This window comes from Crocodylus porosus, unplaced genomic scaffold (assembly GCF_001723895.1).
Source record: "Crocodylus porosus isolate Cpor-Errol unplaced genomic scaffold, CroPor_comp1, whole genome shotgun sequence".
Taxonomy (NCBI): domain Eukaryota; kingdom Metazoa; phylum Chordata; order Crocodylia; family Crocodylidae; genus Crocodylus; species Crocodylus porosus.
This window is the reverse complement of record NW_017728918.1, coordinates 1,409,620-1,424,419: the sequence shown is the minus strand read 5'-3', so window position 1 is coordinate 1,424,419 and position 14,800 is coordinate 1,409,620. Positions and strand designations below refer to the sequence as shown.

General features: G+C 44.8%; 1 protein-coding gene across 1 annotated transcript in view; it reads left to right on the top strand.

The window, feature by feature from the left end:
- Nucleotides 1–14,800, top strand: part of CD2AP (CD2 associated protein) — a 95,262-nt gene that overhangs the window by 17,027 nt on the left and 63,435 nt on the right. The window contains exon 3 of the mRNA XM_019538096.1: nucleotides 8,408–8,561. Within this exon, the coding sequence (XP_019393641.1) occupies nucleotides 8,408–8,561 (154 nt within the window). The remainder of the gene's footprint in view (nucleotides 1–8,407; nucleotides 8,562–14,800) is intronic.

Genomic DNA, 14,800 nt, shown 5'->3' with positions numbered 1-14,800 from the left:
TTTTTTTTTTTTTTTTAAAGTGTTTCTGATTATTCTGACTCATGGCTAAAAGCTGCCTTGTAAGTGCACATTTATATGTTTAAGGTCCAGATTCTCAAAGGCCTATCTGTCTGATTTATGCAATGCAAGGCATTTTTTGTAATCTCTTTAATTGGATTTCACAATCCCAAGTTAGAGGCTTGTGCTCCCATGTCATGCCCAGGAAGAGAGGCTCTGAGAGAGGAATTTCTAACAGCAAATAAGGAAGAACCGAGGAGAAAGGTGTGGGAAATCCTCTGCCTCTCTCCAAATGAATGTAACCACTTTGGGTCACACTGGGCCCTCAAGGAGGCACTCCTTCTGGTGGAAGGTCTTCGACTAGTCCTCAAAGTATAACTACGTTGGAGGGCACGTGGGCTGATTGTGTTTCAGTCTCTGGTTTTGATAACTTTGATTGACAAATTCTTTCATGCCCACCAGTCCCTTTGGGTTGTTCAGTATTAGCCAGAAGTCAAGGACCCATGTTGTTCATAGATTTTTTTCATTAAATGCAGGAAGTGTTTGGAGCAGGGTGGCAGAACCCAGGTGTGCTTTCTCTCGGGTGAGTCTCCCATCCCTGGGCTTAGGGGCTTCCTCATGCTGGCCCCCATGGATCTTGCCTCCTTGTTGAGACACTTAGTTCTGCTAAGATGATGATGTATTAGTGATGTGGGTACCTGCAGCCTTTCAGGCACCTAAGTGGTTAAGTCATGGTTTGGGTTGTACTTGCAGGCCTGTGTGCTTAAATGATTGCTAGTTGCTTTTTCCTTTCAGGGCTGTAATCTCCAACACGCAGGAATTGAGTTGGGCTGCAAAGAGCTGCCCAGAACACCCATGAAGACACTTAAGCATTAAAAGCTTCCAAGGCCTTTAACTTTCCCAAGCATTAATAGAGGACTCGGGACTTGCGCTGACACCCAGTTTTCAGGAGTTAAAATGAGTCTCTGCGGTGTAGCAGAAGAGCTGACACTCCAGGCCTGCTTGTGCAGTCTCTAATGCATGCATTTTGTTTTGGAGGCAAACAGGCAAGAGTTTGGGAAGGCCAGAGGATTGCTTTGCTCTTGCGTTTTAAATGCTGCACTGATACGCATCTTGAAGTTAATAAATATAATCAGTCTATATATAGTCTTATGTTTCCCAAAGTCTTGTATACTGTGTTTGAGGTGTGCCCTACACACTATGAAAAATGAACTGAACTTATTAGTAAACGATCTTTTTTTCTCTTGAGTATGAGGTGCTATGGTGTTTTGACTGTAATAACCAGAGATTATCCATTTACGAAGAGCTTCTCATTTTGTGCTTGGCATGGTCTGTTGATATTTGAAACATGGCATAACATTGGAATTCACTAGGTTTAATTACCTGGAAGTTTCCAAGGGGCCAGTTAGGATGAGCCCTGACAAGCTAGACACAACTTTTGCTTCATTTTGTCTCTGGGTTTGCCATCCCAGAGACCACCTGTCTGTGTCCGTTATATCTCTTACGCACTCTTGGGCTGAGAAACCACAGGAACAGCATTTTTTTCACTTTGGCTGCCCTGTAGTTGTGAAACTCATGCAAATCACTGCAACCTTAGTATCAGTCAGAAGTCTAGGACCTTTTTATAGCTTTGTTGGTTTTGAGCCTAATGCATTGAATTAAATATTTGCCTTGGGGTGTGCAGATGTCAGAGTAAGTTTAAAAAAAAAAAAACGACCCCTGTATTGCTGGCACTCAATCTGTGTTCAGTTATTCATTGGTCAGTATCTTTTTTTTATTAGCAAATCATTCAGTAGACTGAACATTGGTTTGTAATTTGACTTAAATTAGGCAAGAAGGTGACCCAAATCTCTACATGTTTAAGCAGCTCAGGAGTATTCTGGCTTAGTGTGCGCATTTCGTGATGCTTTTGGAGTCTGCAGTCAGCTGCCTCTCCAAAGTGTCTATTTCTATTTTAAAGATTTGCTTTAGGATCTAGCAGAAAGTATGCTAGGCCCCAGTAATATCTCTTAGCTGTACTGTGTGCTGGGCTCTAGGTTGATACAAACCTAGAAGACCTCCTGGGAACAAATAGAAAGAAACAACAGGCCAACTAAGTTTTAGGACCCCACTTATACTAATTTCTCTATGCCAGAGGTTCTTTACCTCTTAGGTTCAAGGCACCCCTCAGAAAATGCCAGTTCTTAGTTTTTGCTCTCCTTCAGTTGCACAAAAATAATAGAGAATTGTTTTATGGCAAAGAACTCAGACCGCAAGGGGCCCTGAATGTTTTGAACACTATATATTTCTATTATTTGAAATCTCTGGGTTTCTCTTGGGAATCATGGTAGCACACCCAGCAATGCTAACATTTCATGGCTCTCCACAGCACCCTTGAAAGGATCTCTAAGCACCCCAGGTTGTTGCTGAGCTCTGGTTGAGTGTCACTGCTCTAAACAGGGGAGCTGATATGGTCTGAGTGTGGGCAGCATTCAATCTTTGGGTTTTATTTACGGGTACTAAACCCAGAACTCAAGATGGATGTCTATAGTGGCAGATAAGAAATAGTCATAGACATTAGGGCTGGAAGGGACCTCACAAGATCATCTGGTGCAGCCCTCTGCCCAAAGGGCAGGAAGTCAGCTGTGGTCAGATGAACCCAGCAAGATAAGCATTCAGACGCAACTTAACATGTCCAGAGCAGGCACCTTGCACCACTTCTGGGGGAGTCTGTTCCAGACTCTGGGGACTTGGACAGTAAAGTTCTTTCTTATGTCCAGTCAAAATGGTCTTCCAGCAGTTTGTGACCATTAGACCTTGTTATTCCTTGGAGCCCTGGTGAACAGACGTTCTCCCAGAGCCTGTTGTACACCTCTGATATACTTATAGGCTGCCACCAAGTCCCCCCATGAGCCTGCGCTTTTCCAAGCTGAAGAGTCCCATGGCTCTCAGCCTCTCCTCATAAGGCCTACTCTCTTGACCTCAGATTATGCGCGTGGCTCTCCTCTGGACTCTCTCGAGCTTCTCCACATCCAATTTAAAAGAATTGGATGCAGTACTCTAGCTGCAGCCTCACCAAGGCCGAAAAAAGGGGGAGAATGACATCTTGGGTCTTGTTTCAGATGCAACAGTAGATGCAAGCCAGGGTTTTCTTTGCTTTGCTGGCTGCAGCATCACACTGGGGGCTCATTCATTTTGTGGTCAGTCGTGATCTCCCAAGTCTCTTTTGGACGCAGCACTAGTGAGTGAAGCACTGCTGAGCTTGTAGGTATGATGCGAGTTTTCTCCCAGGGTGGAGTACCTTGCATTTCTCTATGTTGAAGGTCATCAGGTTTATATCTGTCTACCTTGTGAGCCTGTCTAGGTCAGCCTGAATCTACAGCCTATCCTGCAGTGTAACCATGCTTCCCTATAGTTTGGTATCATCCGCAAACTTAGCCAGTCCACGAACTCTGCCTTGTGCGATGCATCTTTTTACTTCCAGTACTCCCCTGTTCTTCCCCTATCTGATCAGTAGTTTTTGGATGCCTGTAACTAGAATTTGAGAATGATGCATCCTGTTGAACAAGGGACTTATGAAATGTTGTAGGAGGGAATCAAAATGCATAGCTGAGGGACTTGGCATGATTGAACTCTCATAATAAAGCTGTTCAACCTGTATCATGTTTATCAACTGTACTGTGATTTAGGACACACACAAACACTTTTCAAATTATCTGTAGCATTGTTGATATAAATTTAGATCCTTATCGTGGCATGTGGAGGCAGTCATTTATTTTTGTATTTCCTGGAATTTTTTTTTTTTTTTTAATAAGAGATTCTGCTATATCTATATGTTAGACTTGAGTTTTCAGTGAAAGGGTTTTACAGACTTACACTAAAGATAGAAGCTTCCTAAAATAAGAAGCATCTATTCCCTTCTGTATTTACTACCATCTGCAGGAAAATAGAAACTTGGGTTGAGAAAGCAGGTTTAATACTCTTGTCTCCATTATTGTCCAGTGAACTTCAAGGTTGTCACTTCGTAGATTAATCTTATTCATCAATTCTGTGTTGCTCTGTTCTGGGGTGCAGGAAATACTAAATATGTAAAATATGTGTTATTAAGGGAAGCACTGACAGAGTTTTTAACAGTAGGGTTGGTGTAATATTTAAATTTCCAGCTCCAAAAACATTTTGTTCTGCTTTTCTACTTCTGCTAAGTGGAAGATGTTGATAATTTGATTTACAAGATTCTGAGGCCTAGCAATCCCTTGTTGATACTATGATAAAGCAACCCACCCTCCTGGATATCTAGGGATAGTCATAACTTTTTGGGTTATGTCCAAAAGGATGTCTGAAATAGAACTTCTAGGTCTCAGATTGGCATCAGGTCATTGTGCTTAAAGGTGCACCAGTATATCGGTCCAATATTGGATCAGTACAGATATAAAGAAAATTGGCTGTTGGAAATCGGCCCGATGTGACCGATTAATTTGGCCAATAAATAGTCATGCGTGTACGCAGCTGCAGTATAGTACAGAGGTGGCGAGGAGTGCAGCTTGGCAGCATGGAGAGCTGCACGCAGCTGGTAAGTCGGTTGTGGGTGGAAGGGGCGTGGGGGTACAGCTCAACAACCCTCACGATGACAGAGGGGCTGGTGCTGGGGCAGAGGCTACCCAGCCGGAGCATGGCAGGGTACGGGATGGAGCTGCAGCTCGTTGTGGGGGATGGCTCCTGCAGCTGCGCGCACCCCTAGAGGGCATGGAGGGTGGGGGCGGGAGACCTGCAGTGGTGGGCTAGAACCAAGGCTGTGCTGGGCTCTTCTTGGCAGGGGCTATGGAGGGAGCTGCAGCCATCCCAGATTTCACCATAGCCCTGCTCCCAGCTATGGGGTTGCACTGGGCAGACGTTGGCGCTGGGAGCGGGGCTATGGCGAAATTTGGAGGGGCAGCAGCCTACTGTCTTATCTGTGTGTTCAAAGATGGCTGAAGAAGCCTGTCTGGGGTTGACAGACTCTACTGCAGCTTGGATATGTGTTTCCATGTGAATGGGTGGCGCTGGATCTTAGTTCTGCCCTAGCTCCAGATCACACTGGCATTGCTGCAAAATCACAGCCCCAGCTCCGGAGTAGCTCCCCACCCAGCCGTGCACCCTTCCAGCGCTGCTGGGGCTGGTCTCCCTGGAATCCCCGGCCCCGCACTGTTACGACCCTGCAGCTGCTGGGACCCCCGTGGAAACTGGCTGCAGCAATGCAGATGTGGGCTGCCGGGAAATAGTCTGCCAGGGGAATTTGCCCGCCTCTGCACTACATCATCAGCATACTGGAGCTCGATGATTGAGGTCGAAGTTGGTTGAGTTTAAAGAGCTTACCTACCATCCAGTTCAGCTCCACTGTGGCTAGAAGCTTGCTGGTAGTCAGATGTAGCATTGCAGCAAGGAATATCAAGAAGCGTATTGAAGCAGTGATGCAGCTTTGCTTAACTCCTGTCTTAACCTCAAAGGGATCTGTGATAGATAATCTGTGATTACTGAGAACCACCACTCTCATATCATCATGGACCAGGCAGAGAATGGTGATAAATGTTAGTGGGCATCCATACCTAAGAAGGATCCTCCACAGTGTTTCTTGGCTGACAGTCAAAGGCTTTCATGAGGTTAAAGAAGGCCATGTAAAGAGGCTTATGTTGTTCCCAGCATATCTCCTACAGCTGGTGAGCTATGAAGATTGTCAGTTGTGCCTCTAGATGCCCTAAACCTACACTGAGATTCCAGGAGAAACTCTCCAGGAAGTGGAACGAGATGGTTCAGGAGGATTCTCACAATGATCTTTCTTATGGTGGACAGCAAGGCGATTCCTCTGTAATTTTCACAGTTGGACCTGTCTCCTGTCTTGAAGATTGTCACAATAATGGCATTCCTGAGGTTGTCTGGGATTTCCTTCTCATTCCATATGAGGGCATGGAGCTGTGATATGCACTCCTCTCCCCCCTACTTGAAGATTTCAGCGGGGATTCTGTCTGCTCCAGATTCCTTGTTGTTCTTCATCTGCTTGAGGACTTTCCTCAAGATCATCTCTGACTGGGTTTTGTGGGATGGAGTTGAGCGTGTTTTTGTACAGCAGTCTCAGTTGAAAAGGTCTTCAAAATGCTCCTTCCAGTGGGTGTTGATGGTTCCCCTTTCTTTGATCAGGTCTCTTCCATCCTTAGGTCTCAAGGAGGTTTGTCCCTGTGTGCTCAGACTGTAGGTGGCTTAGGTACACTGAAGCCTGGCACAAAATACTTTCTGGTAGAGAATCCAAGTGTTTCTTCACAGGTGCTGATGATGGTGGACTTGAGGACAACCCACATACTGCTGACATTTTCCCTTTGTTGATTGGAATTCGCTACTCTTTTGTTGAGGCACTGGTGGAAGAGGTTTTGCTTGCTTGTTCCCTGAGTCCTTCAACGTTGATCTTCCATTGGCATTACGTCTGCTGAAGCTGTCATTTGGGAGCCAGTTTGAGTGACACAAGCAAGTGGATGAGTTGGTGCCCAGTCTGGCAGTCATCAGCTCCTAGCATAGCTTTCATGATGCGGACATCTTTGCAGGCCCAGGCATGGGCCATGACATTGTCAGTTGGGTACCAATGCTTAGATTGTGGGTGTTGCCATGATGTCTTGTGCCTGTTTTTCTGGTGGAAAACAGGGTGTTGGTGATAGCGAGTCCATTTTCTGTGCATTTGGTCAAGAGGAAGACGCCATTGGAGTTGACCTTTCCTACTCCTTCCTTGCTGATGGTTCCGTTCCAGAGATTAGAGGCTCTTCCAGCTGCGGCGTTGAAATCACTGAATAGAATAAGTCTGCCTCCCTCTGGAACGTCACAAAGGACTTGGTCAGGGTTGGCGTAGAATTCCTCCTTGGCTTCATTGGTGCCGTCAGGAGTCGGGGGCATACATGCTGATGCCAGTGGCTCCTCTCCAGTTTAAGATGGAGAGTCATGAGGTGCTTATTAATTCTGATAGGGAATTCATTGAGTTAATTTATGAGTTCATTCTTAACGGCAAAACCAACTCCATGAAGTCAGTGTTCTTTCATATACCCTTTCTATAACCTTCCAGAAGAAGGTATAGTCGCTTCCATATTCTTTGAGCTGTTCGTGCTTGCTGTGTCTTGCTCAGCACAGCTACATCAGTATTGTGTTGCCTGAGTTCTCGGGCTAGGATTGTAGTGGCGCTCTGGGCATTCACTGTTAGGGGTCTCCATGAGGGTCCTGATGTTCCAGGTCCCAAAAATGGTGCGTCTTTGCTGGTCTTTGACTGCAGTAAGGGTGATCCCACTGGACGTGGTTCATAGAATTATAGAATCAGTGAGTTGGGAGGGACCTAGACAGATCATCTAGTCCGAGCCCCTGCCATGGGCAGGAAGGAGCACTGGGGATGGCAGGGGTCGTAAGACCCTAGCCAGGTGTCTGTCCAGTCTCCTCTTGAAGATTTCCAGGGAAGGTGAGAGCACCACCTCTCTGGGAAGCCTATTCCAGGGTCTGGCCACCCTTACAGTGAAGTAGGGGCTGTTCAGTCAGGAAGAAATAGAGGATATTGTATTAGACAGGCCATGTGTAGGGTACCTTTTCTAGCCCCCTCCCCATGTGGGGTGAGTAGAGCGGATCCTGAAGAGGGCTGTCACAGTTACAGCTGCCGAATCGCACTCGTCTTGTCCAAATGCTAGGTGACCTTGTAACTACTGCCTTCATGACAGTTCATGACTAGGATCTTTCAGATCTCACAATCCTGCTTCTGTTTCCATTAGGTGGCTGCCAAAGGGTTTGATGAATGTGTTGTAAAAGTGGTTTTCATGGAAGATGCCTGTGCCTGACTTCTTTTATTGTGGAGAAGCTGCTGCACATCGGCTTCCGTGGGCCTCTTAACAGAATGGGACTTGGATTCAGTGGCAAGGAGACCAATACAACTGCAGCCTTCATTCATTTTTGCAGCCATTGAGATTTTAATGGACTTGTAGACCCATGGCTTGGGGTTGGGCAGGCTTATTTTAGGCATTTAACTGTCATTAATACCAAGAAAAAATGTAGTCAGTAGGGAAAATGTTTTAAAGCTTTACTTTATTCAGTATTTACTCTGAAACACGAAGAAGTTCTATAGAGACATAAAATATATATATTTCCAGTAATTTCAATAGTCATTGTATAGTGGTTTGGGTCACAGGTAAGAATTCACAGCTTCTGGTTCTGACCCCTTAGTTCGCTGAACGCTTACATTATAACACTGTAAAAAGGATACCTGGTTATGAAGCATCCTGATGTGTTTGGACGAAAGATGCTACAACTAAAAGCTTTTTTTTCCTATACAGTACTATTTCATACTAGAGCACTGGGCTACGTAAGTCTGTGAGGGTATGGGGTATCTAAACTTAGGTCTCAGTTGGTTTAACCTGTTTGACCTTCTCTTTCCTTTTAGGAAGTGAAGAAGGATGCTGAACCCAAGGATGATTGTTTGCCAGTCAAGAGGGAGAAGCCTGGAAATGTTGCGAGCCTTGTGCAACGCATGAGCACCTACGGGCTTCCTGCAGGAGGAATTCAATTCCATCCTCAATCCAGAAGCCTCAAGAAGAGTATGTAGCATTCCTCCTTTGCATTATATAGATACCTAAGATCAGTGGTTCATAGCACTACTGTATTCAGCATGGTACGGCGACTTTAGGTTCCGAAGGAAATTTGGAAACAAAGGAGTAAACCAGGCCAAATTCTGCTTACGGGTGTGTGCACAAGTTTTTTTTGGCTTTTTGTCCTCTTCATATCGGAAGGCAAAGTTTGGCAATAAAAAAAATTGTGATGTGAATACATCAAAAGAGAGGATTCTGTGGCTTTGCCTTTCTGTAGTTTTCAAGTGTAGTCTTCCAGGGCACCTATAGATGAGCACGTTAGAGCAGCCTCGCTGCTGTAATTACCGTGTGTTGGAGCAGATTCGATTTAATCAAGTCTGCTGGAGCACAGTAATTGCTGTACTCCAGCAGCCTCCATTATGTTGTGCATCAGCATCCCCGCGCTTCAGAATGGCGGACTGGGGGCTTTATCTAAAGCAGGGGCGGGCAGTTATTTCAGGCTTACCCTGTTTTGGCAAGTTGTCAAGGGCTGCATGGGTAGCCCCTCCTCTTGACAGGTGCCCCGCCCTCTGGTCACCATCTTGGGACTGGTGTCCCAATGTCTTGGGACCAATGTCCCAGGGCCAGCACCAGTGGTGCCCAGAGTAAGGACGCAGGCTGGCAGGGGTCTCTGGAGCCGGGCTGGGCTGCACCAGCTGGGAGAAGGGGAAGCTGGCCTGGCTCCATAGATCCCCTGCTGGCTGGGACCCTGTACCCCTGCCACCCTACTCTGGGCCCTGCTGGCGCTGGCCCTGGGACACTGGTGTGGGCCCCACGCTCCTGCCCTCACTCCCAGTGGCCCCCCAGCCCCATGGTACAGGTGGGGGGCACTGCACAGCGCTGACCCCCTGCTTACCAGCAGGGAAGGAGCTGGTGCAGAGCATGGGGCAAAGGTGGCTCCTCGCCCGCCCTGTGGCTAGCACTCCCTGCTGGGCTGTCCTGAGTAGGCACAGGCAGCCCCATGCAGGCTGCGAGCAGCTGCAGCACGGGGTGCCAGTCCCGTGGCGGGGCTGCTTTTCCCCACACTCAGCACCAGCTTGTAACCCGCCTCCGCTGCCAGCCTGGGCCCCATGCCGGCTCTGGGCTTGCACGTTGGGGCTGTGCCACAGCAGCAGCTGTTTGAAGTGGAAGGAAGCGGCCCCCCTGCTTGCCACGCTGGGCAGTGTTGCCCACCCGGAGCTCACACTCCGGGCAGCTCACCGCAGCCTACTGCAGCATGAGCTCCGGGCGGGCGGCAGCAGCAGCAGCAAATGCTGCCCAGTGCAGCAAGCAGGGGGGCCTCAGCTGCTGCCATCGTGGCGCAGTCCTGTGCGGTGAGCCTGGAGCCAGCGCGGGGCCCAGGCTGGCAGCAGTGGTAGGTTATGAGCTGGTGCTGAGTCTGGGGGGGAAAAGCGGCCCCTTGCCCGCCCTGTGGCTGGCGCCCCACGCTGCAGCCCCTGCCACCATTTTGAAGTTCAGGGATACTGACACATGAGACTCTCTCCCTGCACTTTTAACTAAAGTAGCTCTTGGACTCACCCTAATTAAAGCGCCTCCCCCTCCCCCCAACACTCCTGGAGCATGTGTATAAACGCCCAAGTAGTTAGAGGGTAGGGAAGTTTGCTGGCCTAGAATGGTGATCTTCCTGCAACTGTTGGGCCACTGTAAATAGTGCATGCGGTATAACCTATTCCCTGCAGCTGAAAGTAGAAGTAATCAGACCAAATATTGTTGATTTTTGAACCTTTGTCATAGGGTGAGTTCTGATCAAATTCATTTGCTTTTCCCCAGGAATATCTGTTTTAGCAGAGAAAAATGCTTTTTTTTTTTTTTTTTTCTTAAATGTATACTTCATGCCCAGCTAGGGTTTTTTTTGGTTTTTTCTGTTTTAGTGGGGATGGGGGGCAGGGAAAACAGGCCATCCTATGAACTGTCTTGAAGAAAACGAATCTGTGTTTAATGGGTTCCTGCCTGGTAAGTAACTTACTGGGTCCCTAAGATGATTTCAGAAGCCTGAATCTTCTCAGACGATGAGGGAATTGTACCCTTACAGTGGCTGTTTTCTTCTTTTCAAACATAGTTTGGTTCAGGAGGAAAACTAGGTAAAGCTTTAAGCAGCTTCTGTAGCAGCTTGCATTGGCCTGTTCTCCTCTGAAACTTTATTTGATCTGAGGACACAGACTCAAAAGTGATGTTGTACCTTGACATCTGCTTTTCAGCATTAGAACTGGCCTCTGAAACGTCTGAATGAGAATTGCAGTACCATGCTTCTGGTAACTAAGAAAAGCTTCTAGCATCCGTCACTCTTCTTGCCAAAGAAAATCCAGTGCTGTGTGATGGGGAAATAAGTTGTTTTCTAGTTCAGGTTCACCTAGTTGGGTACGTTTATTAAAACCTCCTTCAAAACACTGAGGAGTTAGGTGTGGTTCTGTAAGGCTCATTAAGTAGCGTGCTCTCTGTCTGAAGACTGATCTGAGAAACAGGTTGGGGGGGTTTATTAATATGTTATTGGTACGGAAAGTTCTGTGCATATTTTGGGGGCAGACTTGCTTCTGTGATTAACAGATATTTTTGGACAGTCTGCTTTGTATACCATCTGCTAATGAGTTTGTTAACGCATCGTTGAAGCTTGCTTCAAACAGGCAACACTGTTGATATCCTGAATTCAGCTGCTGTTTCCAAAATTTTATACTTTTTTGTATGTGCAAACAAAGATGTTGTATAACAACCAGCAGGTTTAAAGCTGGTTATCTTGTAGAACTTCCATGGTCTTTTAGGGTGCACTGATTTTTTTTTTTTTTTTTTTTTTTTTCCTTCTAATTGCTGACTTTAATGATTCAATCAGCAATCAGGAAACCTGAATTTAACTAATTGATTTTTAAATTTTAATTTGCCTTTGCACTTGTTAATTGCCCTTGATTTAGTTGTAGTTTGATTCTGGGGGGTTGTGCATTTTGCAACTGTTTGCTCAGTAGGATATTCTGTGTATTTAAGTGTCTGTGTAATAGGACATGAATACATAATAGATTATTTTTATTGTTTCACCAAATCATGACTTTTTTTTTTTCCCCCCCTGATTACTGTCAAGTTGCATTTAGATGGAAATTGGAATGTAATTTAAAAGAACAGAAAAAGCCTTTTAAAAACTTAGGGAAGTGTGCTGGATACTTTTTAAAAAACTTTATCAAAGCAGGTGTTGAATGCAGATTACTTTGTTTGAACAAAGTACTGTTTTGTAGTTAGGAAACCAACCTGATTGTTTCTGGTCGCTGTACCCTTTAAGATTTCAGAATTTAGGAGATCTTATCCTCCCCACTTTATTCATAGATTGGAAGAAGAAAATCAAACTTTCCTGCTTTCACCTCCCCATTCAGTTTTTCAACTTTTAAGTTAAATTGATTGATTAAAATGAAATTAGAAAATGTTCTCTGACCCTTTTCAGAAAAGCTGCTGTCATCAAAAGACTTGTTTGGCACCCACACAAATTCTGATTCCAAGGTTTTAGCCAGTGGTTTCTAACACACTTCTTGAATATTTTAACTTACTGAAATGTTTTTAATAATGCGTAGTACATTTGAGCATTTACTAAATACACTGTCATAATTTCAGAAATAATTTTTTAACAGTTTTAAGCCTTAAGATACTTTCATAATTTCAGAAAATATTTTTTAATAATTTATTTCTAAAATACAATTGAATGTCCTGTTTTAAAAAAATAAATTTAAATTCTCTCTGGATTAAATTTCACTTTGATTTTAGTTAGCCTTTTTGCCAGTTTGATAGGAACAGTTTAATCCCAGCAGTTTTAGCCAGAGTTATACTTGGTAAACCTGATGCTTTTTTTTTCTCATCCTTTACATGTATATTATTCCAGTCACTCTGTGTAGGTGAGCCAGTCTTCTAGTTCGTTTTCAAGTAATCCCATTTCCCTCCATAAATCAGACATTTTACCTTTCTTTTATTTATTTGTTTCATTACTTTGAAGTGAGCAGGCAGTTCACTGTTCAAGTAGTTACAGACTGCAGTTTCCTTTTCAGCTTCTCTAGGCCTCTGCAATCCCTCCCTTTTCCACTGTAATCCTGGCTTAGAGTCCCATCTTTATCGCCAGTTGTTTAGGAAAGTGACTTAATGTTCTCACCAGTTTTTGCAGCATTTAGGCCGTTTTCTTTTTTTTCAACATGAGGGACCAGAACTGCAATTAAAACAACTGAGATTTAAAATGGTAGGTTTACTTTGGCCTCAGAAAATTCTGCTTGTTCCATTAGAAAACTGCGTCCATTACTCTTTATGTGCGTTTAGGACTCAGGTGGGTTTTTTTGAGGTCACTGTCTTCTGCTTTGCTATATCCTCCCTTCTGTAAGACAGCCAGCCTTGTGATTTGTATTTTCCTTTGGCAGCTGAATTCCTCTAAAGTCACTGAAGAATGCTGCTGCACAGAGTTTTCTGCAGCACTTCAGAGGGTCACATTTTTGCAACCATTTTGAATGCCTCAAGGACAGTACTACTTATGTAGGTGGTCATTAGCACCTTTATTTTAACTAAAAATGTTTTTATATAATTTTATTTTTTAGTTATTTTACCTTTATGGTTGTTTTTAACGTTCTTCTCATAAGTGAATTCTTTAACACAGTGTCTTACCAGGCAGACTAATACATATGGGGACATTGGTTAAAAGGCTTCCTGAATGACTATAAAAAAGAATAAAGAAGCAAAAACACTAATTGGCCCACATACAGACTTGTTGAATGCTTCCACCTACCAGGCTCTGTGACCCTTGTAACAGAAGTATTTTTAAATGGCCTGGTAGTAGGGATCCAAGTGACAGTATCTAATGCTTTGCAGCCTCATTATTTTATAAGTGGTTAGGATCTTGATTCCAAGAATATACATCCAGGACTGTGCCAGTCTTTCATGCAGCTCTTAGAGGCCACAGCAAAGAACCTCTAGTTGTCTTTAAAGGGCTTTGTGTTGCTCTCTTCAGCAGTATCTCCGCATGGTGAGACCAACCACGTTTCAGTGAGGAAAGATTGTTTAACATTTCAGATGAAAAGCAGAAATGCAAGATTTTTCTTGAGTGATCAGCAGTCTCCACTTTCTGCTTTCTGTTTTCATTTTAAGTGTTCTTCTAATTTTGCTGACTGCCTAGGGACAGAGATAATTCAGCTTTTCTCCAGGGCAGTAGAAGAACGTTCTTTCTGAGCAATGGCAAAGGTGTAGCATTGGGAAACTTGGAAGCTGGTCTCTTCAAGCAGCAGAAAGAAACTTGGACTCACTTCCTCTTGATTTAGATTCCCTTAGGGCTGAGCATCCTTACACTGCATCTGTACAATTACCTAGCATTGTTGCATGGTCTTTGAAAATTCCCATCCTACTTCTATGATCTTGTCTTTGCAAGTGAGGCTTCCCTCCAGTAGTGAGGCTAATCAACTGCCAGTTGTAACTGATTTTTACCACCCGTTTGAACACCTTAGTCTTGCAGAAAACAATTTTTATTTGCAAGACTGGCTGAGGGTCTGTCTCACTGAATTGCTGTCATTGCAAAAGCACCTTGTTTATAGCTTGTAAAGAGAGGTCATAATTGAGGATTTGCTAGTATGTTCACAGTTGCACCTGTTTGGGGCAGGGAAATATTTTAAAATAGTAATTTCATTCTATATGCATCTTCATTTATTGCTTGTTTGCTATATTTGTCTTGATTCAGGTAGGTCTTCGGGGTAAAGACCCTGTTTTCTACATATTGCTGTGTCTCTTAATTTGATGCATCCTGAGCTGGGAATTGGATGCTGCTGCTTTATTATGCAGTCGATCAATGTTAATCTAATTCAGCCATCTCAATGCTGCCTTATTGAAAGTGACGAGGTGTAGCAGTCTTCACTCTAAACTTCTGACTTGGGATGCTACTCTAAAAAAATAGGGACCCAGGTTTTCCATTTCCCTTGGAAAAACAGAGAAGAACGTGGATTTCCCCCTTTACCCAAGAAAAACACAGATTTCTCATTTTAATGGAGAAACCCATGAGTTTTGCACTCTTGCAGAGAGCCTTCTGCAGGCTGGGAGAGGAGAGAGGAGGGTCGTCAGGCAGGGGGCACTATGTCCATACGCACATGGATACTGGGCAGCTTGGAGAGCAGCTCTCACAGGTAGGGGGCAGGGGGGGATTTGAGACCCATAGGGCGGGAGGGAGTTGGGCAGGGCTGGGGCTGGGGGGTTTGGGGCCCAGGACCAGAATG